Consider the following 23,685-nt stretch of genomic DNA (forward strand, 5'->3'; position numbering starts at 1 on the left):
CTATAACCCTAGATATTTCTTTTTAAATATTTTATACCTAGTTACTGGAGTTTAATACTTTATACTAGTAATAAACTGAATTTAACAAATTTGTTGTTCTTTAAGGTTTCAGATTTTTTTTTTATTAAATAAAAAAAACTTTAGAGCCCATAACAATGTCTAGATTGTTAATAAAGTATGGGTTCTAAGATTTATAAATTCTAAAATGTTAAAAAAAAAAACTTTTATGTACTAAGTGTTATGGGACTAAAAATGATAAAATTATTGTTTTTAAAAAAATTATATTTTTTAAATTAATTATAATAAAAATATATAACTGATGCCTTTGGTATTTGGGTTTGGAAAAGTGCTTTGGGCTCAAAGTGTCAAATGAAAGCTATTTTTAGTCAAGGAATTTGGTTTCCAGAATTGTTTACATTCCTGGGACTTTACATAACCCAATTGATTTGGGTTCTAGAATTCTTACCATTCCTGGAAATTTACAGGGACTACTAGTCAAGTGATTTAAGTTCTAAATTACCTTTTATTTTATTTTATTTTTTACATTCACGTAACTTTACAGCCACTGGTAGTCGGGTGATTTGGTTTATGGTTTATGGAAACTTAAATTCATTGCCAGTAAAGTGATTTGGAGTTCTAGAATTGTTTATATTTCTGCCACATTATAGCCATTGCTAGTTCACAGATTTGGGTTCCAAAATTTTCAGATTTCTGGAACTTTAAAGAGCTCTATTAAATTGGGTTCTAGAATTCTTGACATTTTTGTCAATTTTACACCAACTGATAATCAAGATTTGGGTTCTCAAAAGTTTTTTACAATTATGGAAGTTTACACACTAACTGCTTTGGGTTTTAGAAATGTTTTAAATTATGAAACTTTAAGGTTATTCCCGAAATAGTGTCAATTGATTTGGGATCTAGAATTTTTTTTACATTTTGGTAACTTTACATCTACTGCCAAAGAGGTATTTAGTTTCTTATTTTTAATCTTTTTTTTTTTTTTTTTTTTAGAATTTATGGAACTTTACATCTTTAGGTGTTTTTTTCCCCTTTTTTTGCATTTCTAGAACTTTAAAGCCATTGATTTTTAAAAGTGATTTGAGTTCTATAATTATTTCTAACATTTTACAACAACTGCTAGTCAACTGATTTGGGTTCCAGAATTTTCACATTTCTGGGACTTTAAAGAACAAAATTGATTTGGATTCTAGCATCCTTGTCATTTCTCTAACTTTACAGCCACTCACTGTTAGTCAATTGATTTGGATTCTCAATTTTTTTTTTTTTTTTTTACAGTTATAGATTTTTTTTTTATTTCTGTAAACCTACAGGGACTACTAGTAAAGTTCTAGAATGTTCAAATTTCTGGGACTTATTTGTTTTGGGTTCTAGAATCCACATGTTTCTGTAACTTTACGGTCATTGATCGTCAGGTGAATTGGGTTCTAAAGTTTTAAACTTTAAAATAATTTCTCTTTAAGTGATTTATGTTCTAGAATGATCACATTTCTGTAACTTTACAACAATTTCTAGTCGATCTGCTCTGGGTTCTAGAATTCTTCCTATTTCTGGAACATTCCTTCACTCCCTATCAGTTGTTACAGATTCACACTGATCAGTTGCGCTCGCGTGTAAAATGACTCTCTCGTGCCTTTTTCTTTCTATTGTTACGTTGTATGTGTATGTAACCGCGCAGGATGAGTCGCGTGCTCGCGGGTACGTGCCTGTGAGCGCGCGCACCTCACGGTCGGAGTCAGTCGCTCTGTGACGTCACTGTGTGGGTGTCGCGCGTGAGAGAGAGAGAGAGGAGGCGCTCGCGCACACAGTATACCCAGAGCAGTGGAGAGTCTGAGTGAGACTCAGTGTGTGTGTGCGCGTGTGTGTCGGTCAGCAGCGCTAACGGAGAGAGAGAGCGCGCGCACTGTCCACCGGGGGGGGTCTACAGGCTCGGAGCTGCGCCATGACTCCACCGCGGTGACATTAACACTGCGCTCAGAGGAACTGCATGAGGTGAGTGTGTGTGTTTGTGTGTGTGTGAGAGAGAGAGAGTTTAAAGGCTGTAAATGAGAAGTAGAGCAGAGTTCAGGGCTCGTGACTAATAAACGGATTCCCGTCGTCTTGTCACTCAATACCGGATCGTTATTTCTCCCTGGATATATTTCTACTTTCGGCTGATTGGAGATCAGTCATGTGTTGGAAGTTTTTGAGCGTCTGCTGTTAAAGTTGGTGATCATTAATCAGGAAGAACAGCGAGCGCCTCTTGCGGTCAGTGATTGTAACTGCAACACAGCGCCCCTGCTGGACAAAGCTGGTGTTACCAAAAAACACCTGACTGTTTAGATAAAGAACTTTTAATTGTAGTTATTATTAATAGTAATATTAATAACAGAATATAAATTCATATATATATATTTAATGCCATTTAATGCACAAAAAACAACTTTAACACACTCTCTTTATAACAATTGCATAATATTTTGATATACTTTGTGGTTGTATTAAACCAAGCATTTTGAACATTTATAATATTAACTTCTCAGACTTAATATTATAAAGTCAACAACCTTTTTTTATAGCTTGAAATTCTTTTTTTTTTTTTTTTTTTTTTAAAGCACTATTTTAAAATAACATTCTGTCCAAAAACATACAAAAGAAGAAGGCAGTTAAATATCATTAAAAAGTTTGGTTTCTATTTATGATGTCATTTGCAATGTCGAGTCCTGCACCATTCAACTTTTGGAATTTTTGTTTTTTTTATTCTTTCGCTTTCGAAAAATGATTTGGAATTTATGGGGATGCCCAAGAAAAACGCATCTCTTTTCATAAAGGTTTAAATAAAACAGCATAAAATAATGAAGACACTTTTATTTTTAAACTTCAGTCACACTGGTGTTGGGAAGACGTTCCTGGAAAGGGGCGTGGTGTGTTGCCTAGGCAACAGTAGAATGTTTTAGAATGTTGTTCAAATGTTTTATAATTCTATGCTCATAATAGCAAAAATATATATATATTTCTTCTTTTTTTATATATATATCTTATGTTATAAATATAGATCTTTCTGAGGAGATGAAAATGTTAATGCCTGGGTGACAAGAAATGAAACTCTAAAGCGTTTGTTTAGAGTGGAAAACATGCGCGCGCGCGCACACACACACAAACAAGCAGACACACCTTTAAATGTCCAGGCAGTGTGTGTGTACAGGCTGCGAGAACATACTATCACTTTCATTTTACTGAAATGACACTCGGTTCTTCCTCGCCCTGAGACTCATCATGATTTGTGTGGTTGTTTTAAACGCATTATTAGGAAGGTTTACATAGTTAAGTACGCTGAGATATTTCCGTTAACAAAGCAAAATTAAATAAATGTTCTTGTGCTTTATTTCCAAAAGGTTTCAGCTGTTATTTTTTTAAACAGAATTTCAAGCACTATTGACCAATCAAAAGCAGCTTAAATTGAGAAAATAAATGAAAAAAATCTTTTGAAATCTTTAGAAATAATATATATAAGACGAGATGTGAGATTATTCCAGAATAAAAACGCTACAATTGGACTCTAAACCTCTAAATGTACAGGGATGAAACGAAAGCTTTAACCTGATTCCGTGTCATTTTTTATTTGTAATTGTAGTTTTTAGTAGTTTTAAACTATATGAACACACTTTTAGTTTTCCGCTCAGTTACCAAACACTATTTTTCGAGTTGTGAAAGGTCGCCTGTGGGCGTGAGTGAGTCAAACTCAGACTGACTCGTGATTCTTATAATCGTGACACGTCTGCTGACATGCGACCGCTTTTAAAGTCAACCAAAAAAAAAAAAAAAGAAAAATGCTTAAAAGTTCACAAGTTTTCAAAAACCCCAGTAAAGACCTCACTAACCATCGCTTCAAGTTTACAGTTTTCATTTTTTTTCCATTTCTAACTGCGCTTTTCATTTTTCACAAGTGACCACCAAATCATCACTCAGCACTTTCACCTCACACACACACACACACACACGTCATGCTCTGAACAGAGTGTCGTGTTTTCCTGTAAAGCGCACGGTTCCCATAAAGCAGCACTTCCAGGAAGTCACGTTCCGCGCTCAAACTGAAACAGCACGAGGGATTTTTTGTTTTTTTACACACACAGTCACGTGATAAACTAATCTGTGTGTATCAGTGTAAGTCAGGGTTCTGTGCTAGAGAGCCACAGTCCTGCAGATTTTAGCTCTAACCCTGAAAAAAAAAAGCTCACCTGCCTGTAGTGTCAATAATCCTGAAGACTTGGATCAGCTTTTCAGGATTGCGGCTCTCTAGGACCGAACTTGACGATTTCTGGTCTTTACTGAATATTAAACTAGTACACCTGCCATCCCAGAATGCACTGGGAGTAAGACAAGGTTTGAATCTTTTGTTTATGGTTTCTCCATAATTAAAAAAAAAAAAAAAAAATTAATTTCAATTTAATTGAGATAACTTTGGACTGTTTAAGTTCTTATCGGATCCTCTGTAAATTCCAGCGTGTACTGCGGTTCATTGTCCTGGGTGAACTCGAAGAATCCATAAACGTCACCATGCCCTTTTTTTTTTTCTTTCCAAGACAGTAAATAACCGGATTAGCGACTTTGTTTAGGTTTATAATTAGGTCACATAGTTTGGTCTGGATTGTCGAGTTGTTAGTCAGGACAGCGCTGCAAAACGGTGTATCGTGAACCTTTTCCGTTCCCTTAATAACCGCTTAGAGGGTCGATTAAGTACATCAGCGATCCAGGGTTTTTAAACATTTTAAGACATTCTGTAGATCCTTCAAATAAGTTGTATTAAGTCTCCTGTAGTGGTGTAAAGTGGGGACTGGAGTCACCTTTGACACTTTACGTATTGTTCCACGGTGAAGGATAGAACACAAAGCTTTCAAACTCTCATGAACGTTTGTGTCTCCTCCTCTTCTTCCCGACAGATACCTGCCACATGTCGTGCACGGGTCTGAAACGAACGCTGGAGCCGGAGGACGAGGACGAGCCCGAGACGCAGCCCAAGATGGCGGCCATATGGTTGGAGTCTTCCACGGCGTACTCGCGGCAGAGGCAGACGGTCCTGCAGCTCTCGCTTCAGAAGCTCTGCCACGTCCCTTCCCTGGGCCGCCGTGTCCTCATAACCAACACGCTCCGCCTCATCCAGGAGGAAATCAGCCACCAGGGGGTGCCGCGCCTCAGCCCTCCAGAGGAGGAGGAGGACACGGGGGTGAAATATCCGCAGCATCAGGCGCTGGAGGTCAGTCTGACCCCGGCATGGGTTCTCGAGCAGGACGGAGACCCAGAGTCCTCGTTAGCAGACATCGACCCGACGGGAATCTCGACTTCGGAGCTGGAAATGGACAGACTCGGCAGGGACGCACCTGCGCATTCCGTCTGCCTCGAGTCGTTCTCGTCGCCCTGCCCGGGGTTCCTCCCCGACCTCTCGCTGGACGACTTCCTCTTCTCGGACTTGGACAACTTCCTGTGCGAGTTCAACCCTTGCGCTCTGAACCTGACCCCCAGCCCTGCCTCGCAGTCGAAGGTCGTCTCCATGGTGACAGACGACCTCGTGAGGAGCCTGACGAACCAGCCGTTCAAGACGGACCTGAACGAACTTGAGCACATCATGGAGGTGCTGGTCGGATCATGAGGACAAAACTTTATTTTTTACAAAAAAAAGGACTAAAAATGTTTAAATTATAATTTCTTTTAAAAAGAATTTTTCCCGGGGGTTGAACGTCGATTAAAAAAAAAAGTGGAAGGTAAATTGTATTTACTGCAGCAGTGTTGTGACCCGACACGGTTGCCATGGAAACGATTGTATATTTATTTGCCCGCGTATTTATTATACGGCAGCCAGTACAGGGATGTAATATATGAATAAAATATATGAGATTTCTCAGATCTATTTTTATTTTGAATAGATGTGACACTTATAGATATGAAGGTACACTATTTTGCTACTGATTCAGAAAAAATAAAGGTGACGGTTTTGTACACACGTGGTTTCTTTTTCTTTCTTTCTTCAAACTGGATTATTATCATTATTATTATTATTATTATTATTATTATTATGGTCATCTCAGGGTGTTTTAACTGGCTCAGAGACATGACGCACACATACACACACAGCTTCTCTTAAATTATTTTAATTCCTTGTGTACACTAAAAGAAAATTTACACACTTAAAGATTTTGTTGTTTTTTTGTCCATAAGAGCCCGAGCATGCTCGTTCCAACCTGAAGGGAAGGTGGGGACGGGGAGGGGTAGGCGTAAGGAAGGAAGGAAGGCGGGGCTCTTTTTTATCCCCCCCATACACACACACACACACACAAAATCATCAGTAAGATTGTTTTTTTCCATAGGAATTTCTCCGTAACAATCGGGTTTTTGTACATTTTTCCACAGTCTTACTGTACACAGTCACCTAACGTGGTTTTCTTTTTTTTTTTTAGTAGTAGTATAGTAGTACTTCCATTACAGCTTTACAATGTGCAAAATTTCTCACAGAGAGACATAGAGACGGACAAAGACAGACAGAATAACACTCAAGCGTGGGGAAAACAAAACAAGAAAAAAAACTCAGAAGAATAGAAAGATAGGGAAAACAGCTATATAAAAAAAAAAAAAAAAAAAAAAGGCGTTAATCTCGGACGTTTCCCCCTTGATGCTCATCCGGCGAAGAAAAAAAAAGTAAAAGACTTTCTGTAGATCAACATCAACTTTCTTTAGGTTTATTGGTCCCTTATTGGCTAAAGTACTTCAAGTCGATCACGATGATTCCTTCATTAACACGCGTCACATTACAGTGGTTTCACCTTTAAGAGATTTTTTAAAAGAAAAATAATAATAATAATAACAATAATAACGACAGCAAAAATAATAATAGAATAAAAAACAAACTCTAAGAAATTGTCTCCTACGAGGATGAAGCGCTGATTACAGAAGAAACGCAACATCAAAGCCAACAAATGTTGCCCCGACGTAGAAACCTAATAATAATAATAATAATAATTAAAAATAATAATTATTATTATTAATTATAATACGCATTTTTATAACTAAAATAATTAAAATCTAAGGCCTTTTAAACACATCATTAATAAAAAATAAAAACAAAACTCACCCAGCAGAATTTAGCAGGCAGTATGGTTTCAAGTCTATTTATTTACCTCTTTTATTTATATTTATATATAGACTGATTTCACTTCACTATTTGCCTTCGTTGAAGGACTTTTAACCAGTGTCTCGTCAGCAAAAATGATTTTTTTTTTTTTTTACTATTTTTTTTTTTCTTACATACCTCACATACACACACGCTGAGACATACAAACACACAGCTGGAATCATACTGAACTAACCATAAACGTAACCTAAAATGGAAAAAGAAAAAGTAGTCTTATCCCTGATTATATACACGCTGAAGATCTATCTATCTATCTCAGGACGAGCGCTTAGGGATGCACCGATCGCCGTGTGATCGAGAACTCGACTGATGTTCCGTTTATTTATCTTACAGAAAATCAGGACGCGAATGCGACAATGAGATCAATCTGTTGATCTTTACACGTATGATTGTAATGAAGAAAAAGAAGAAAAAAAAAGTGATTAAAGTCTTTGTAGATTTTTGTCAGAAGTGCCACCGTATCTGAGGGCTAAAAACGTAACGTAAGGGTGTGAGACGACAACTTTAAAGAGATCTGGAAAGTGAGCAGCGAGTCGTTTGCTGGACTGCTGTAGACATTTGAGAGGGTGAAAGAGACTAATGGAGATCGGAGTCGGATTAAAGGCGTCAGAATGCTACAGTGATTAAAGACTTCAAAGTGCAGGGTTCTAAATTTCTAGAATCTGTTGGATAAAAAAAAAAAAAAAGTGAATATGTTTGTATTCAGGGTGATAGTGAGTCGTGTTGCCGGGTCGCTCTCTAGTTGGAGTGAGCTACAGTGCCTGTGTCACATGACTAGGTTCGAATCCGACATTAACAAGATGGGTGCATCCATAATCACCTCACCTCGCGCTCACAAAAACCTAAACCGAGTCCAACAAGTGGAGCGAAAGTAAACTGAGAAAAAAAAAAAAAGAATAATTCAAGACTGAAGAAAAAGAGAGAGAGAAAGAGAGAGAGAGAGAGAGATCAGTCTGGGACAGGAGACGGAGACGTGGAGGGACAGGAGGACGGAGGGAGAGGAGTGAGCGTGGAGGGGAACATCAGCACTTTGGCCTGCATGAAGGACAGATCAGGCAGGGTGGAGATGACGCGCCGGGCCTCCTCGCTCAGATTCTCCTCCTTCTGCGTCTGCGCCCGCCTGCAAACACACACACACACACTTGTTAGACACGTCTTAATTAAACCATTATCCTTTAAATAATTGTAAGATTCATTTTCTATAACAGCAGCATATACTCTTAGAGTAATGACGCTCCAAATGTATTTATTTCTATAGTGAGAGCTCATTCGTCTTTGGAAGGAGTCTCCAGTGTCAGTGCGTTCTAACAAGTCCGAGAGAGAGAGAGCGAGAGAGAGAGAGAGAGAGAGAGGTGGTATGTGCTGCCCCCTGCTGTCTGAGCCCTATAAGTGCAGAGTGCAGTATGTGTCTGTGTGTGTGAGAGAGACCTGGTGGACGTGTTGGTCTTCTCAACGGTGGACATCAGGCGGGCGAAGGCGTCCACCACTCTGCTCCCGCCTGCGCTCACGTCCAGCTTCGCCTGGGTCAGCTCATACAGCTCCGGGTCCACGCCTACACACACACACACACACACACACACACACAAGCACACACAGCTTTAAACGCAGATATAGACCGTACTGCTACTGTAGAGCTAAGCATTAATGCTAAGCATGCTCAGACAAGACAAAGGAGGGAAATAAAAATAAGTAAATAAAACGCAACAGGCATTTTATTGTCGACAACCAGCAGTGACCTTTGACCTCTGCTGACCTGGTATGGAGGTGGCGGAGCTCGTAGGCGACTCGTCCACCGGGCCGAAAAAGTCCAGATTCAGCAGAGACGAACCTCCACTCGCTTCGGTAAGTGGACGAGAGAGAGAGAGAGACGGAAGACGAGAGCGTGCAATAGAGGAGAACCAGACACAGAGGAAGACAGCAGCAGAGTGAGAGAGACAAAGATAGAGGACACAGAGGGGACACGCACACGAGCATGTTGTTAGTATGAAGGGGAAAATAATAAACAATACTGTTAACATTAACGAACAAACAGCCGAGAACATCAGAAGTCACCCAAAACGTCTTTATTTAAGTTAGGAGTGAGACACGCCCCCACCTCTGGTAAACCATTACCTCATGGTCTGTATTTGCAAACCAACACCTGATTGGCTGTTAGATGTTATGACACAACAGCGCCTTTTATTTCCAGTTTCAGGTGACTTTAGTCAATTAGTCGGTTAACGCTTTGCTACGTTAGAAGGTTAGGAGAAGTCAAGACTGTCTACAGTAGTGTCCTCTGAACCTACACGTCCTCGTTTGTGGGTAATCATCATCAGGACAAATTAGTCTCTTACATCACACACACACATAAAAGCAGACCGTATAAAGAGATTTCTCTCACACTCTATGAGAGAGCTTTTTAATTAATATTATTAGTAGTAGTATTAGTATCAGTGTTATTAGTAAACCTTATGAGCTTGGAGTACGGACCGTGAAGTCTGAGAACAAGGTCTACAAACGGCTAAAATCACCGTCTACTGTTTAACATCATCACTATTATGTGAAATGTTCTGGAACGTAACGTACCATCCAGGGGGTTTGTAAGGCCACTGCTACTCCAGTCGAACTGCACCGGTGGAAGCGACTCCTACAAAAGAGGAGGAAAAAAAAAATGTTGAAAAATCAGTCAATCAATCAATTAATCTACTGTATGAGAGCGTTAAGAGAGAAACAGACAATCAGGGGGGTTTTATAAAAGAAAGTACAACATTAACAATAGGGTTTTTTGGGGGGGGGAGTGGGGCATAAATGGCAAAATTATTATTAAATGTTTTTTTAAGGTTATTTGTTCTTAAGTCCGATAAAGTGAATCTTGTACGCCTTTGACGCGCCCTTAAATCCTGAGGGGAATCCCGGACACCAATCGGTCTCAGAGCTGTCTTCCACTGTATTGGACTGTGAACTCTGTTTTGTTGAGGATTTTCAGAAATCATAATTATTCAGCATCAGGACAGCTTTACAGGACAGACATTTTCTATTATCGAGCTCCCGAACTGATTCGCTGAAACCAGTGAGGCCGACTCATTTCTCCCACACACACACACACACACACATACAATATACCAGATTTTAGAGATTTTATAAATTCACTTACACACTGAGAATATTGTATATAATTGTAAATATTGGTATCTGGTGAACTGTATTTTTTTGTACAATAACACGTGAGCTTCTTCCATGATTAGTTCTCAACTCGATAAAGGTTTGTTTGTATCTGTGAAAATTCCTAAGTTGAATGTTAGTAAATCAGGGACTACTTGTATTTACCTTAAATTAGTGCTATTAATTGATTAAAAAGTTTAATCTAGTTAATTACAGTCATAGTCTGAGAGAATTTACTATAAATCACTATTCTAAAATACTCAGACTTACTTATATCATAAACGTGTAATGTTGGAATGAAGAAATAGCCTCTGCTAACTGCCTCACGTACTCTCACTCACTCATCTTCTATACCGCTTAATCCTGTATTCAGGGTCACGGGGACCTGGAGTCTATCCCTGGAGACTTAGGGCACGAGGCGAGGTACACCCTGGACAGGTAGGGCACACACACATACTCACACACTATGGGCAATTTGGGAACACCAATTAACCTAACCTACATGTCTTTGGACTGTGGGAGGAAACCGAAGTACCAGGAGGAAACCCACCAAGCATGGGGAGAACATGCAAACTCCATGCACACAGAGACAGGAATCGAGCCTGGCCGGGAATCACACCCGGACCATGGAGGAGCAAGGCAACAGTGCTAACCACCACACCTCACGTACATAGATTAAAAATAAAAAGTAAAAAAATAATAATAATTCCCTTTGAAGACAGCTCAAGCTTATCCAAACTTTAAACTAGAAGCTTTTTTATAATAAAACTTGCAGTTCAGGACACCTGGTGATGTTTTCTCAGTCATCTTATTATCCACGTTAAACGTGCCGTTATTACACACAGCCAGGTAACGTAACTGGATTTTTTGGGACGGCTTTAGGGTCAAACTTGGTCATGTGATTTTTTTGTTAAAAAATAACAATAATAAATAAATAAATAAATAATAAAAAAATTATAATATTAGACAGCTCTACTTTAAATACATTGAATACAGAGGAGCCCAAAACATGTATACACACTTTAATAGGTGTTATCTATTCGAATTGAATTAGCAGCAATGTGTAGGATAACGTAGATGACATTCAGGCAGGACAGGACGCAAGACAGGACGCAGGACAGGACGCAGGACAGGACGCAGAGGTGCTGCTGAATTCCCTCCTGATGTGATTACGTAATGCAAACATGACTTTGTATGCATATATACTTTCTCGTTGAAGTGTGTGTGCGTGTGTGTTTCAGAAGTGATTCTGGTTTTCCAAAATGGCTGCTTCTGTAAACTTTCGATGATCAGATGATCAGTAATTAGTCTGTGTGACATCGCAATCTCTCCCGTTTTGTCCCCCTCGCTCGCTCTCCAGACCCCCTCTACCCTCCGGACCTTTGTCCACTGTCAGAAGTGCTATATGAGTTGAATTAAACTTGACTCTAAGCTTTAAATCTGATAAAGCACTTAGGGTCCTGTAAAGCACACACCTGAGCTGCATCAGTGGGGCAGGCGCTCATCTCCGTGGCGACAGAGGGAGACTGAGCTATGGAGGCGATCATCTCAGCAGCAGAGACGGGCTTCACAGGCTCTTTAGTGGGTTCCAGCATTCCCTACAAAGAGAGAGAGAGAGAAATAACATTTATATGAGACAGAAACAGAAAAAAATAACTTTTTTTTTTGTGAAGGAATAAAAAAAAAAAGAAGAAAGCCTCTCTCATACCAGACTGGCAGCGTACATGGGCACGATAACAGGTTGCTTCTTCTGACCTGTGAACAGCTGAGAGGGAGAGAACAGAGACAGACAGTGGTAAATTAAACAACTATTAGTCAAAGGTAAAAATAGAAAACAATAAAACTGAGTGGGTGTGGCCTAATATTCTAACAAACACACTAAACTGACGCATGGTCTGCAGTGATGCTCAAGGGACCAAGGACAAAATCAGAGAGAGTCACGCTGTAGTTACGTTCATTACAAACACCAGCTTCTCCTGTGAGGATTCATTAGTTAGCGTCACCGTCGCGTCGTGAAATCAGGGTTCGTTCACAAACTTAGCATTCCTTATTAAATCAGGGTTCACTCATCATTAAGTCAGCATTTCCTCATTAACTCAATGTTTCCTCCTGAAATACGGTTTCTCTTGCTAAGTCAGCGTTTTCTCATCAACTCATCTCCCACACAGTGAGTCAGTGTTTATTTTCTCAAGAAAATCAAGCAAGTACTCACTTGGGAAATCAGTTTCTGTTAAGAACTCTTACTTATATATAGACCAGGAGTGGGTCAGAACACAACCATGAATAAAAGAATGGTACAAAAACATAATTAATCTGATTGGGAATTTGTGTCGATCCTCAAGAGGCGGGTGGAGAAACAAAAACAACAAATTCTGAAAGGCATCTGATTATGCAAGAATCAGTCAGGATGTGGCCCAGAAGTTGATTGACAGCCTGCGAGAGGTCTTAAAAAAGAAAGATCAACACTGCTAATATTGACACTTAATATAATCGCCAATAAACTCCTCTGACTTTTATGAAACGCTTGTGATTATACTTTATATTATTATTTACTTTATATTATTATATACTTTATATATTATACTATATACTACAGTATTTCAGAGTAACATCTGACACAAAGATTTAAAAACTAAAAAACACTGAAGCAGCAGACTGTGTGAAAATTTATATTTGCATCATCAAAACTTTCGGACCCCCGTGTGTTAGTCTCATCATTGGCGAAATCAAAGGTTTCACAAGCTTAACCATGTTTGGCTCCGCCCACACACACGGAGAAGAAATTCTGCTCGAGTTTACTGGAGTCTTTACATACACATGATTTTGCTAAGGTTTAGGGGAACCTTCCCTTGAGCGGCTAAACACACTAGCGCCGTGTGATGACTCACGATGTTCCGCGTGTCGATGCCGAGCGAGCAGAGGAGAGCTTTGTTACTGTGTGATCCGCCCCACTGGTACCTCAGACCAAAGGCGTTGTGGATGTCCTGCAGCTGCAGCCACACACCCTGCACCCCTCTACATGTGACACACACAAAAAGAGAAGAGAGAGAGAGAGAGAGAGAAATTAAGTATAGCACTAAATTTCCATCACCATGGCAACACAGTGTTGAATAAAGGCTTTAACTTTAAACAGTATAATATGTTCTCCGCAGCTGTTTTTAGTTAAAAAAAAAAACATTTGCTAATGATGTGGTTCGGCTCAGGATTCCACATCCGAGCTCAAGATGGAAACCCCAGAACCTGCCACCTGCTGGAGACAGTGTAGCGTGTTGTGGTGGTGTATGTACCCGCTGACTGGCGCTGGCTGCTTCACATTTTTTTCTGATCCTTCACACGGCTCTAGGAAGGCTTTAAGAGGGGGAACGTCCTCTTCTACGCGAGGCAAGGAGATCTCAATAAAACTGGCCACGAACAGCTTCTCTAACCGGCTGACAAGAGATTCCTGAATGGAAAGGAAAAACAGAGATGAGAAATTTTTTTTCAAGAAAGACAAAAAAAACCTAAAATATGGTGGTCTTAATACTATATTCAATATTAATACTTCTTCACTATTAAAAATCTTGGCACTTGGTGATGTCACATGGTAATATCTACACCATGTCGATGTTTGGGAAAAGCCTGCAAGGTTCGTTTCCGCTCGACCACAGTGCAATGCTGAGCAAGTAGATAATCCTGTCTGGGCACATTCCTCGAAGCAAAAAAATAAAAAATTGACCTACTACTGGCTGTGTTAGAGATCCTGAGCCCAGTTCTTTTCATCACTTCAAAAAAATAAAAAGGTAATTTTATAAACAGGATATAAAAGAATTCAATGAAACATACCGTAACGCGGTCTTTCCTGCGCTCTTCATCACCGTCAGTAGGGGGCGCAGCTGGAACAGCTCGGCTTTCGTGCCAGTGGTTGTCGTTCTCATCCTCGAAGGTCTTGCCCTGGTCCTGACCGAATGCTGCCCACGATTCCCCCGCTTCCTCGTTCGACTCGCCGAACGCCTGCCATCCACCGCCATCGTCTGCAGCTCCACCGACAGGTGCAGAAGTAAAGTCCGCAAAACTGTCGCTCCCCGGAAACCCCGCGCCCTCCGTCCTCTCCCGATCCCCTTCCGGTCGCCCGTGCGTATCGAAGTCCCCGAACTCGTCCTCGTCGGCGCACGCCATGTCAGCATTGACGGGCTGCGCAGGTGCAGAGCGCGGTGCCGCCCCCTGCTGGTCGAAATCAGCGAAGCCAGCGCCTCCAAAAGAGCTCGCATCCCCAAAGTCGCCAAAATCTCCAAAGTCCTCGTCGTCGTCCTCGACCAGCTGGCTGTGGTCAGCAGGAGTGGTGGTCTCCTCCTGGAGCGGAGGCGAAGGTACCGAACCCGTCGTGCTAAAATCCCCAAATTCCTCCAGCGCCTCCGTGGACAGCGGTCGACCGAAAGAGGTCTCCGTTTCGGTCTCTGTTTCTGTGTCGTTCCCGGACCCCTTCTCCTCCGTCGGCTCGCCACTGCTACCTCGCTCGTCCACGGAGACGGGTGACACCCTGTTATCCGTCTTTTCCTTGACCTCCAAGGCGTCCTGGGTGAAAAAATCCCCAAATTCCTCCAGCGCCTCCGTGGACAGCGGTCGACCGAAAGAGGTCTCCGTTTCGGTCTCTGTTTCTGTGTCGTTCCCGGACCCCTTCTCCTCCGTCGGCTCGCCACTGCTACCTCGCTCGTCCACGGAGACGGGCGACACCCTGTTATCCGTCTTTTCCTTGACCTCCAAGGCGTCCTGGGTGACGCCCTTCTGTGATATCCGCTCTGTGCTAACAAACTCTGTAGTATTCGAGTCCTGATTTGCGCGGTCATTGTGTCGATCTATTGGTTCCGCATGGAAACCCCTGTCCCCGTTGCTAAGGTGATCTGTAGCCTTTGCACACAAGGTAAACCCTGTAACACAATCGTCCTTGTCATTGTCCACCGCTCCGCCAGCTAAGCTAGCTTTGTGATTTTCCTCGCTTTGTGGTTGGTTGTCTTGTGCTAGTCTCGCGTCGTGGTTTGAATTCTCCCAGTTTGCATCGCCGTCGATGTGACCGGGAACGTCAGCATTTGAAAAAGCAGCAAAATCTGCAAAGTCCTCATCGATGTCGCTGGGGGTCGCGTCATCGAGCCGACCCCCCGAGGACCCCGTTTCCCTGTGTATACGCCGTAAGGGAGGAGTTCCCTCTGTGTCAAAATTTGCGAAGCCATTCGTGAGAACTTCGCTGCCCCCTCCATTGCAGTCCACGGCATCGCAACCAGTCCTGGTATTTCCCGGAAAATCTGAAAAGTTTGTGTAAGGCCCACGAGGACGCTCCGCGACCTTTTTCAGTTCCTCCACACTAACAGTCCTACAAGCAGGGACGTCGCCCTGGCTTCCGTTCGCCATTACTGGTCTGTTCAGCGCGACGACCCGGCCGTTACCGATCAACTCCGGCGGCGACGTCGCATTCAGTGCCTGCAGCTGGTTGAATGTGGTGGGCGTCTCGAATTCAGAGAAGCTGACGCTGTTGGGGACGCCGGAGAAGTCGCTGAACTCGTCGTCGTCCTCGTCGGCGCCGTCTTCCAAAGGCGGGGGAGAGGACGAGTACATGTGGAGGACGTCTGGCTCCATGGCGTCTCCACAGCGTTTGGGCAGCCGAGACTTTACACCTAGGAAAAGATGCACCGACTGGTTAATCAAGACCAACGTAGTGACACAAATAAATCAAGTCAGGTCTGTTTAAACAATTATGCCTGCTCTGTATATGGTTAAAGAGAGAGGGAGACACATTGGGTCAAATAGTTATGTTCTGGCTCAGATGCCGAGCGCTATTCCACTCAGCAACAGCATTCGGTTTAACTCCGATTCGTCTCATGAGGAAGTCCCACTGACACCAGAGTGTTGTTCCGCAGCAAGTCTATTTATCAACTCCCGCCTTGTTCTCGAGCTTAAATTAAATCACCAGGATCTTTCACAGAGCGCAGAAAGAAGGACTGCGCTCTCAGATCGACGGTAATTACGGGTGAAAGCCTGGAGTCTGGAAAGCGGAAAGAGGGAAGAAAAAAAAAACTTAGAGAACGGTTTGACCAAGGGGGAAAAGCACAACTCTGAGTGATTGTACACGGGAAAGGTGAGCACAAAGCCAAGACAAATAAAACAAGGAACTCCTTTTGTAACCACCGTGTCAACAGCATGAATTTATTCTAAAGCAGGCGGGCGGAACAAAGAAACCACCAGCGGCTCACTTCAACCAGGTGACCTTGAGCTGGGAAGAGTGCAGGAGTTTTCACACCAAGGGTTAGAGCTTTAACAAAACAAAGAAAAGACTTGTGTACGACGTTGATTGATTCTCTAGAACAGCAGCTCTGACAGTAGTTAGAGGTATAGCGTACACAGAGTACACTCAAGTGGGCCACTCGAGTACATTTGCTCACCCTTTTTTTTTTTTAAATCTATATCTAGGAGAATTGATTAACTAGTGGCGGACAGTCCCCTTTCGTGCTCCCGCTCCTGTTTATACCACTACCGTGAAAGCGGTCTACTGAAAGCTGGTTTCAGCGCATGGCAGCTGCCTTTTTGTTTTGTTTTTTACTATTAAGCAGTAATGCAAAAAACGGCTAGAAATGCTCTGGTGTTTAAGGGCTACATGTTCTGACAAACACTGCCATCTTTTTACTTAAAAAGTGTTTATTTCTTTATGTTTTTTTTTACTTCGTCTTACTCTTTAACTACTATATGGGCAGATGGAGAAGAGGATTAGTAGGTCGGATCTCTGAAATGTAAAATGAATAGGGATATCAATAAATAAATCAAAATATTCTGTTAAATATCACATATGTATTTGTTGTTTGTTGTATGCAGTAGACCACTTTAGTGCTGGCGGGTAAAGCCAGCCCGATCCGCCAGTTACCACCGCGAGTATATTTCACACCTGAGGTTTATACGAAGTACATTCACGTCTCTACAGTGTGTCCCTCCATACTCCAGAGAAAGAAAATGACAGGGTTAAATAGGGACGCTGCCTAGTAACAGCCCATTCACTGGGAGAAGGAAAAAATTTTAAAAAAAAACTTGTGTGGTTATTTGGGATACTTTGTGGTTCGACAAGCTGCGTATTAGTTTCATGAGATTCTGAAGGTTTACAGCATGAACAGGAACTTGACTGTTTTGTTTGTATTTGTTTGTATTTGGATTTATTGCCATATCAGCTTCTCAGGCTATTTCATGGCAAGATTCACATCAAATATTAAGCTGATTTATTATGTTATGAAAATGTAAGTAATTAAGAGAGTAGTGAGAAAGTTAAAAGGATATAATAATAATAGATCACATAATAGCATGGTCTTGGTCAGAAGAACAAGGTTTAACATTTGGTTCTTTACGTGTACTTTAGACAGAAATTGTCAGAGGTTTTCTGGTTTTGCCTTGCAGAATATGTTTTTTATATCTTGTTCCGGTAGATTTTGTTTTCTTATGGTGTTAAAACTTGGGCAGTCCAAAAGTGTTTCATGGCTAGGATAGTTCTGCAGCGCTGACATTTTAGGGCTTCTTCATCCTTTAATAAATAAGCATGGGTAATGTTTGTATGGCCTATACGGCACCTTGTATATACTACCTGGTCATGTCTTGATACGGACGGGTGATGAACTCGACGCTACAAGCTTGGACGTTCAGCAAGAATAGACGTTACTATACACGAGTGAAAAAGCAGGCTGGTTGTAATAGTTGACAAACTGTGTGAATGATGTGCTGTAATGGAGAAATAATTAACTTTAGAGTTTCGGTCAATCGCACGACCCACAGGTGGATTATTTTCCTCTTACAGCCTGAACTACGTAGTGTTTTTATTTTAAAAATCTAAAATGGCCAGTTTTTTAAAGATGTAGTAACATCAAATGCTTGATTCTGATTCTAATACAGAGCCTGGTGTCCAATGAGAAAGGAGCAGCTAAATGGGGGGGCTGTCCCTGATGTATTCGACATCAGAGCTCACTATCTAATCAGAAATGAGGATGTAATCTTCAAACAGAAATGAGGATGTGATCATAACCTTTTCTGTACCCTGCCCCCCACCCCGCCCATTTTATCCCCAAAACACACCAGAACATTAACATAATATAAGAAGTGGATGGAACATGACGTCATCTGTCTGTCTAATCAGACACGCGGCGTGCAGCCAATCAGAAGCGAGCGCGTGACGTTCTCCCTTATCTTTCAAGGACGTACTCGTGACTACACGCTCGAGCGCTTAACAGCACACCCGAACGAATACGTGTTACTATAGAAACCGTGGAAGCGGAAGCGTGCTGTTTTAGAGAACTAATCAACACCACCTGTCCAATCACAGCAGCTCTGTGGGGCAAAACTCCATCAGAAGTTCCTCCCTGTTGTGGGGAAACTTCTTGGAAAACTGATGCAAACAAAATGATTAACAAATAAATAAACAAATGAAAGATGACTTCCGGTAGGCGCGTGTTGTTTGGATTAGATTTAGGACCTGGCTGTGTTTGCTAAAGGGCCCAACCCAGTTAGTTCAACAGGATTAGCCTAGTTTAGCATGACGCTTCAGTAGTAACGTATGGATAAAGAGTAAACAAACAATAAACAGAGCGACTGGTGGAAACAACAAGACAGTTTCAGTTGTCCTTGACTAAAAGATGTCCTTACATAATCATGCTCGGTTTATTTTCATCTCCCCAGATCTCCAGGCTAATGCTAACCCTGTCCAATGCTAACTCACAAACATTAGCAGGCTCTCAGGCAGCTTGAGAAACAACAGTGAGGAAACAGACCAGACATCCACGTACCTTATGGGTCCTTTCGCCACACCACACTCCCATGTTCCAGGATTAAAAAGAAAAAAAGTTAAATCCCCGTCATTGTCTAAAAAGTACAAGTGATTTGAGACACAGCCGGTCGATTAGGTTAGCGTTAGCTAAGCTAGCGCTCTCTCTCTCTCTCTCTCTCTCTCTCTCCTAGAATGATTACACGCAGTTATACAGAAGTATCGGCTGTGATATATGATGTGTGTTGAGGTGTCCGCGGCGCCTGTGCTGTACACACACACACACACACACACTTCTTGTTCCGGAGAGCAGCCCTGAAACGGGAAGTCTGAGGGATGATGAACCACCACGGCTAGCACCGCGCGCACCAGGAAGTGTTTGGGGAAGCGCACGTCCTCCTGCGCATGCGCACTACGGCCAGGTGAGCGCGCACGGCGAATTAAACTTTCTTTATCAGACTTGGAAATAAGTGCATTATTATTATTATTATTATTATTGTTGTTGTTGTTATTATTAATGTTGTTGGTGTTATTGTAAGAATTTTTCTCTACATCCCTTAATATCTTTATTAAAGTCATGTGTGGTAGAAGTAAGAACGAGATAATTTTAGTTACAGCGATGACGTAGTAAGACAGGTGAATAGACAATCCGTTGTGGTATGATAATTGAATAATTAAGGTCTGTGAATGACGTAAGTACGAATTAAAGCATGGGGATGAGGCAAGGCATTGGAATGAGATAAATAAGGCATAGGAAATTAGAGGTAAATTGAGAATTAAAGGATGGAATTAAAATGAAATAACTAAGGAATGGAAATAAAATAACTAAGCCATGAGAATGAGATAACTATGTAAATTGTAATGTAAATGAGAATAAGAAAACTATGAAAATGGTAATGAAATAACTAAGGCATGGCAATGAGATAACTATGAAAATGGTAATAAAATAACAAAGCCATGAAAATGAGATAACTATGAAAATGGTAATGAAATAACTAGGCATGGCAATGAGATAACTATGAAAATGAGATAACTATAAAAATGTTAATGAAATAACTAGGCATGGCAATGAGATAACTATGAAAATGGTAATGAAATAACAAAGCCATGAAAATGAGATAACTATGAAAATGGTAATGAAATAACTAGGCATAGCAATGAGATAACTATGAAAATGGTAATGAAATAACAAAGCCATGAAAATGAGAGAACTATGAAAATGATAATGAAATAACTAAGCCATGAGTATGAGATAACTATGAAAATGGTAATGAAATAACTAAGCCATGAGAATGAGATAACTATCAAAATAATAATAATAACCAAGGCATGGGAATGAGATAACTAATGCAGGAGAAGAAGATAAATATGCCATGAGAATGAGATAACTAAACTATGAGAATGAGATAACTAAGGCAGTAGAATGAGACAAATAAGGCATGTTAATTAGATAAATACGACAAAGGAATGAAATACCAAAGGCATGGGAATGATATAACTAAATCAATGGAATGAAATATGAAATTGAAAAATAGGAAACAAGTGTTTTACTGTGACAGGCTGCAAAGTGCCTAAAAATACAATTTAAACGTTGTTTATATAAGAACCTCAGCAGCTAACTCATTTACATTTACATTTAGGTGTTTGGCTTTTATCCAGAACAACTTACAAAAGTAAAACCACTCAGGATTCAGCATCAGCAGTACACTAATCCCCGACCTGATCATCTGTCACCATCTGCACCTGTTTCTCACTGGTTCATCGCTTAAGTTAGAATATTTTTATGCTCGAATGATTCAACTGTGTGACTTAACGAACAAAAAACATTAATCTGAAACTGCACAAGTACAGGGAGTAGACTGATCATGAGAGCAAAAAATTTGGCAAAAAAAGAATGAAAGCCAAAAAATTACTTCAGAAAGCACTGAGAGTTATTTAAGACTACATTAATATGCAATAATAAAAACAAAATCTTTTTCCTTCTTTTTTCCCCTCTTTCAGTCACATGAAAAGACCTTTATATTTAGCTGAATTATAATAACATTTCTATTTTCTTAACTGAACTTATTTCCTTAATTTAAATACTAAAACAATGTTTAATGTTGGGTTTTATACCTTTATTATTATTTTTACCTGTTTAATAATATAATGCATGTGTTTTATATATATATATTATATGCAAATATCTTTCCAGAATATGAAAAAAACTTACATATAAGAATATTTCTTGTTTAATTTAAAAATATATAAATTTTTACAGTTTTGATGGAATAATTGTATTCATTTTTTTGTCACAGTAAAGTGACAGCATGGTGTGTAGTAGTCGCTTCACAAAGACATGCGGAAGGCGTCAGGAGCAGAAAGATAAGACAGACGACGTGCCAACAGGAAGTGGAAGGAGACAACATTGTCTCCGACATTTTACAGGGAACAGAAACGTTACTCAATTCTCTGAGGGCTGACTGTAATGTTAAACAAAACAAATACCTGTTAAGTCATGACCTTTATGTCCAGGACCAGTTTGTTGATCAGTGTGTGTGTGTGAGCCAAGTCAAAACAACTCGAGTGTTTCATCATTCTGAATCTGACTAATAAGACCACAGCATTGATGAGAAGGCTTTAATTGATGAGTGATTGAGAAAAACAAACAAGAATAACCACAATAGTATGTTAAAAAAAAACACAAACAAATGAAATGCCTTCATTTTATCACAATTTTCCTCATATACACTTTCATAAGTGGAATGTCTGACAAAACATCGCCATATATTATATTCGTTTAGTTCCACACGTTTACATCAGCGTCTGCTGTGTTCCTGAGCTTTATAAATTTCAGGCTCGAAAAAAAAAACTCCGCTGTGCTGTGGATGAGGTAATCCAACATGCCTGAACATTCTAGAACACGTTCAAGTCTTTCTCTGATTGAATACACATGTTTAATTCCAGTTACACGTCATCACTGGGAAAATTGTCTAAGACACTACGCATTAAAAGTGGAATTAAAGCGGCCATGTGCAACTTTTTTCATGATGATAAACCGTTGGCCGGACTTCATAAATCAACATAAATCTCATAGGTTGAGTGCAAATGTAAAGGAAAAAAAAATTACAAATATTACATTTCTAATCCTAGACATGCCTTGGCGTGGCTGATTGTGTGTATTCAGGTTAAAGGAATGCAGATTTTCAAATTAGGTCTGGACGAATTACTCATTTAAAGGTGCGGTGTGTAACACTGAAACATGGTCGTCAGTCTTATACAAGTTTAAAGGCACTTTAGAATGAGAACTTATTTCTGAACCAGAAGTTAGCTCAGCTCCACCCGTTCTCCTTACGTAAACAAAAATAACAATTGAGGGATATTTAGTTTTAACAAAAGACGGTGGATAAGCTAATGAAAAAAGAGGGAATGAAAAAAATAATTATAATTTCATTACAACCTGCTCCCCCTGCTGGTGTACTGGTGTAGTGCGGCTCAGTGTTAGTGTCGATGTATTTCAGCGCAGCACCTGTCATCTTAAACAAACATAAAGAGCATCTGTTTGCATGACGACGCTAACTTCCGTGGGCTTTACCGCCATGACGGTTAATTAGAAAAACAATATGTTAACAATATCCACTCATAATGTTACACCACATGTCCGGTGTGAGCACTAAGGATTATAAAAAGTCTGTATTTAAAAGAAAATATATATCTATACGTTAGTTTAACTACAGTTACCCGTCCTGTTGTGTGTGTAAGAGACTCATTAACAGCTGCGACAAAAGTTCAAACACAGCAACAAGAGGACGGCGATGATTCCCGTCCTTCCAGCGTGCTGCGTTTGAGTCCAGCTGTGTTTGAGTCTGTTGAGTCCAGCTGGCTCAGTTCAGCTCAGTTCAGTTTGGTGATGCTTAGGCTGCCACTGATCTGAATGGTATCAATGGACGTCAGCAAGCGCACGCGGTGATAGAAATCAAACAACGGCTGGCCGTCCACTAAGACACGGAACCTCTGGTGCTCGCAGTGAATCTCCAGCTGCAAAAACAAAGCAAAACAAGCTGCAGTGTGATATCTACACCACCACCACCGTGTTTCAGTACGGAGTGGGCGGGGATTAATCTAATAGAATGTATGCGTAAGCTCTGCCCTCACTCCCTCGTCTCAAACCTGTTCTTGCACTAAATCCTAATAGGCGTGGCCTGATATCCTAAACAGCAGAGTGTCTCTGTCAATCAGGTGTGCCGATTAGAGGATTACGCCGCGCCCATTGGGAGAGTTTTCTTATGGTGTGATCACTGAAATCAGTTACTGTTTCACAGAATGCCAGTTATGTCAACACCACTTATACAGCAGCGATTTGTTCTACTCCTAACACAGACACACTCACAGTTCGGAAAATTTAACACCTTTAAGTTGAGCGGTATCTAGTGAACATCGTACCCTGAACGGCTGTCCCGCAAGGAAGGGGAAGAAAGCGATGGCCGTCTCCTCGTCCCCCCACGAGCCTCCGACGTGCGCGTTCCTCAGGAGCTGACGATCCTCGAACCTCGCGCTGAGCTCTAGCGCCACGTCATCACACCCGCACGTCAGACTGATGTCGAAGCTGACCGATCACATCCGA

At 40.9% G+C, this 23,685-nt stretch overlaps 3 protein-coding genes across 4 annotated transcripts in view; 1 reads left to right on the forward strand and 2 right to left on the reverse strand.

Annotated features, from left to right (window-relative positions):
• The first annotated feature begins 1,830 nt into the window (after nt 1-1,830).
• On the forward strand, nt 1,831-5,995 carry sertad2a (SERTA domain containing 2a). The gene is made up of 2 exons (XM_053476990.1): nt 1,831-2,010; nt 4,938-5,995. The coding sequence occupies exon 2, from the start codon at nt 4,949-4,951 to the stop codon at nt 5,642-5,644; it is 696 nt and encodes a 231-aa protein (XP_053332965.1). The 5' UTR covers nt 1,831-2,010; nt 4,938-4,948; the 3' UTR covers nt 5,645-5,995.
• Nucleotides 5,996-6,127: 132 nt separating this feature from the next.
• Nucleotides 6,128-19,440, reverse strand: aftpha (aftiphilin a). Its single transcript, XM_053476991.1, has 11 exons — nt 19,105-19,440; nt 15,056-15,966; nt 14,144-14,860; nt 13,609-13,763; nt 13,210-13,336; nt 12,030-12,086; nt 11,797-11,919; nt 9,746-9,806; nt 8,934-9,017; nt 8,609-8,732; nt 6,128-8,300 (listed from the first exon to the last, which is right to left on the reverse strand). The coding sequence occupies exons 2-11, from the start codon at nt 15,926-15,928 to the stop codon at nt 8,129-8,131; spliced, it is 2,493 nt and encodes an 830-aa protein (XP_053332966.1). The 5' UTR covers nt 15,929-15,966; nt 19,105-19,440; the 3' UTR covers nt 6,128-8,128.
• A 2,245-nt stretch (nt 19,441-21,685) lies between these two features.
• The window catches only part of lgalsla (lectin, galactoside-binding-like a), a 31,844-nt gene continuing 29,844 nt past the window's right edge, over nt 21,686-23,685 (reverse strand). For both annotated transcript variants that reach the window (XM_053476926.1, XM_053476927.1), the window contains 2 exons: nt 23,505-23,667; nt 21,686-23,099 (listed from right to left, as the gene is read on the reverse strand). In XM_053476926.1, the coding sequence (XP_053332901.1) occupies nt 22,956-23,099; nt 23,505-23,667 (307 nt within the window). In that variant the 3' untranslated portion in view covers nt 21,686-22,955. The remainder of the gene's footprint in view (nt 23,100-23,504; nt 23,668-23,685) is intronic.

The sequence above is a fragment of the Clarias gariepinus genome, chromosome 18 (genome assembly GCF_024256425.1).
Source record: "Clarias gariepinus isolate MV-2021 ecotype Netherlands chromosome 18, CGAR_prim_01v2, whole genome shotgun sequence".
NCBI classification, from domain to species: domain Eukaryota; kingdom Metazoa; phylum Chordata; class Actinopteri; order Siluriformes; family Clariidae; genus Clarias; species Clarias gariepinus.

Bases quoted from the DNA above. Each gene is read 5' to 3' on its own strand.
- sertad2a (XM_053476990.1), top strand. From the start codon at position 4,949: ATGTCGTGCACGGGTCTGAAACGAACGCTGGAGCCGGAGGACGAGGAC.
- aftpha (XM_053476991.1), bottom strand. From the start codon at position 15,928: ATGGAGCCAGACGTCCTCCACATGTACTCGTCCTCTCCCCCGCCTTTG. The intron at 13,764-14,143 runs GTATGTTTCATT...CTTTCCATTCAG, and splicing joins GCAGGAAAGACCGCGTTACG to GAATCTCTTGTCAGCCGGTT. The intron at 11,920-12,029 runs GTATGAGAGAGG...CTCTCTTTGTAG, and splicing joins CCATGTACGCTGCCAGTCTG to GGAATGCTGGAACCCACTAA.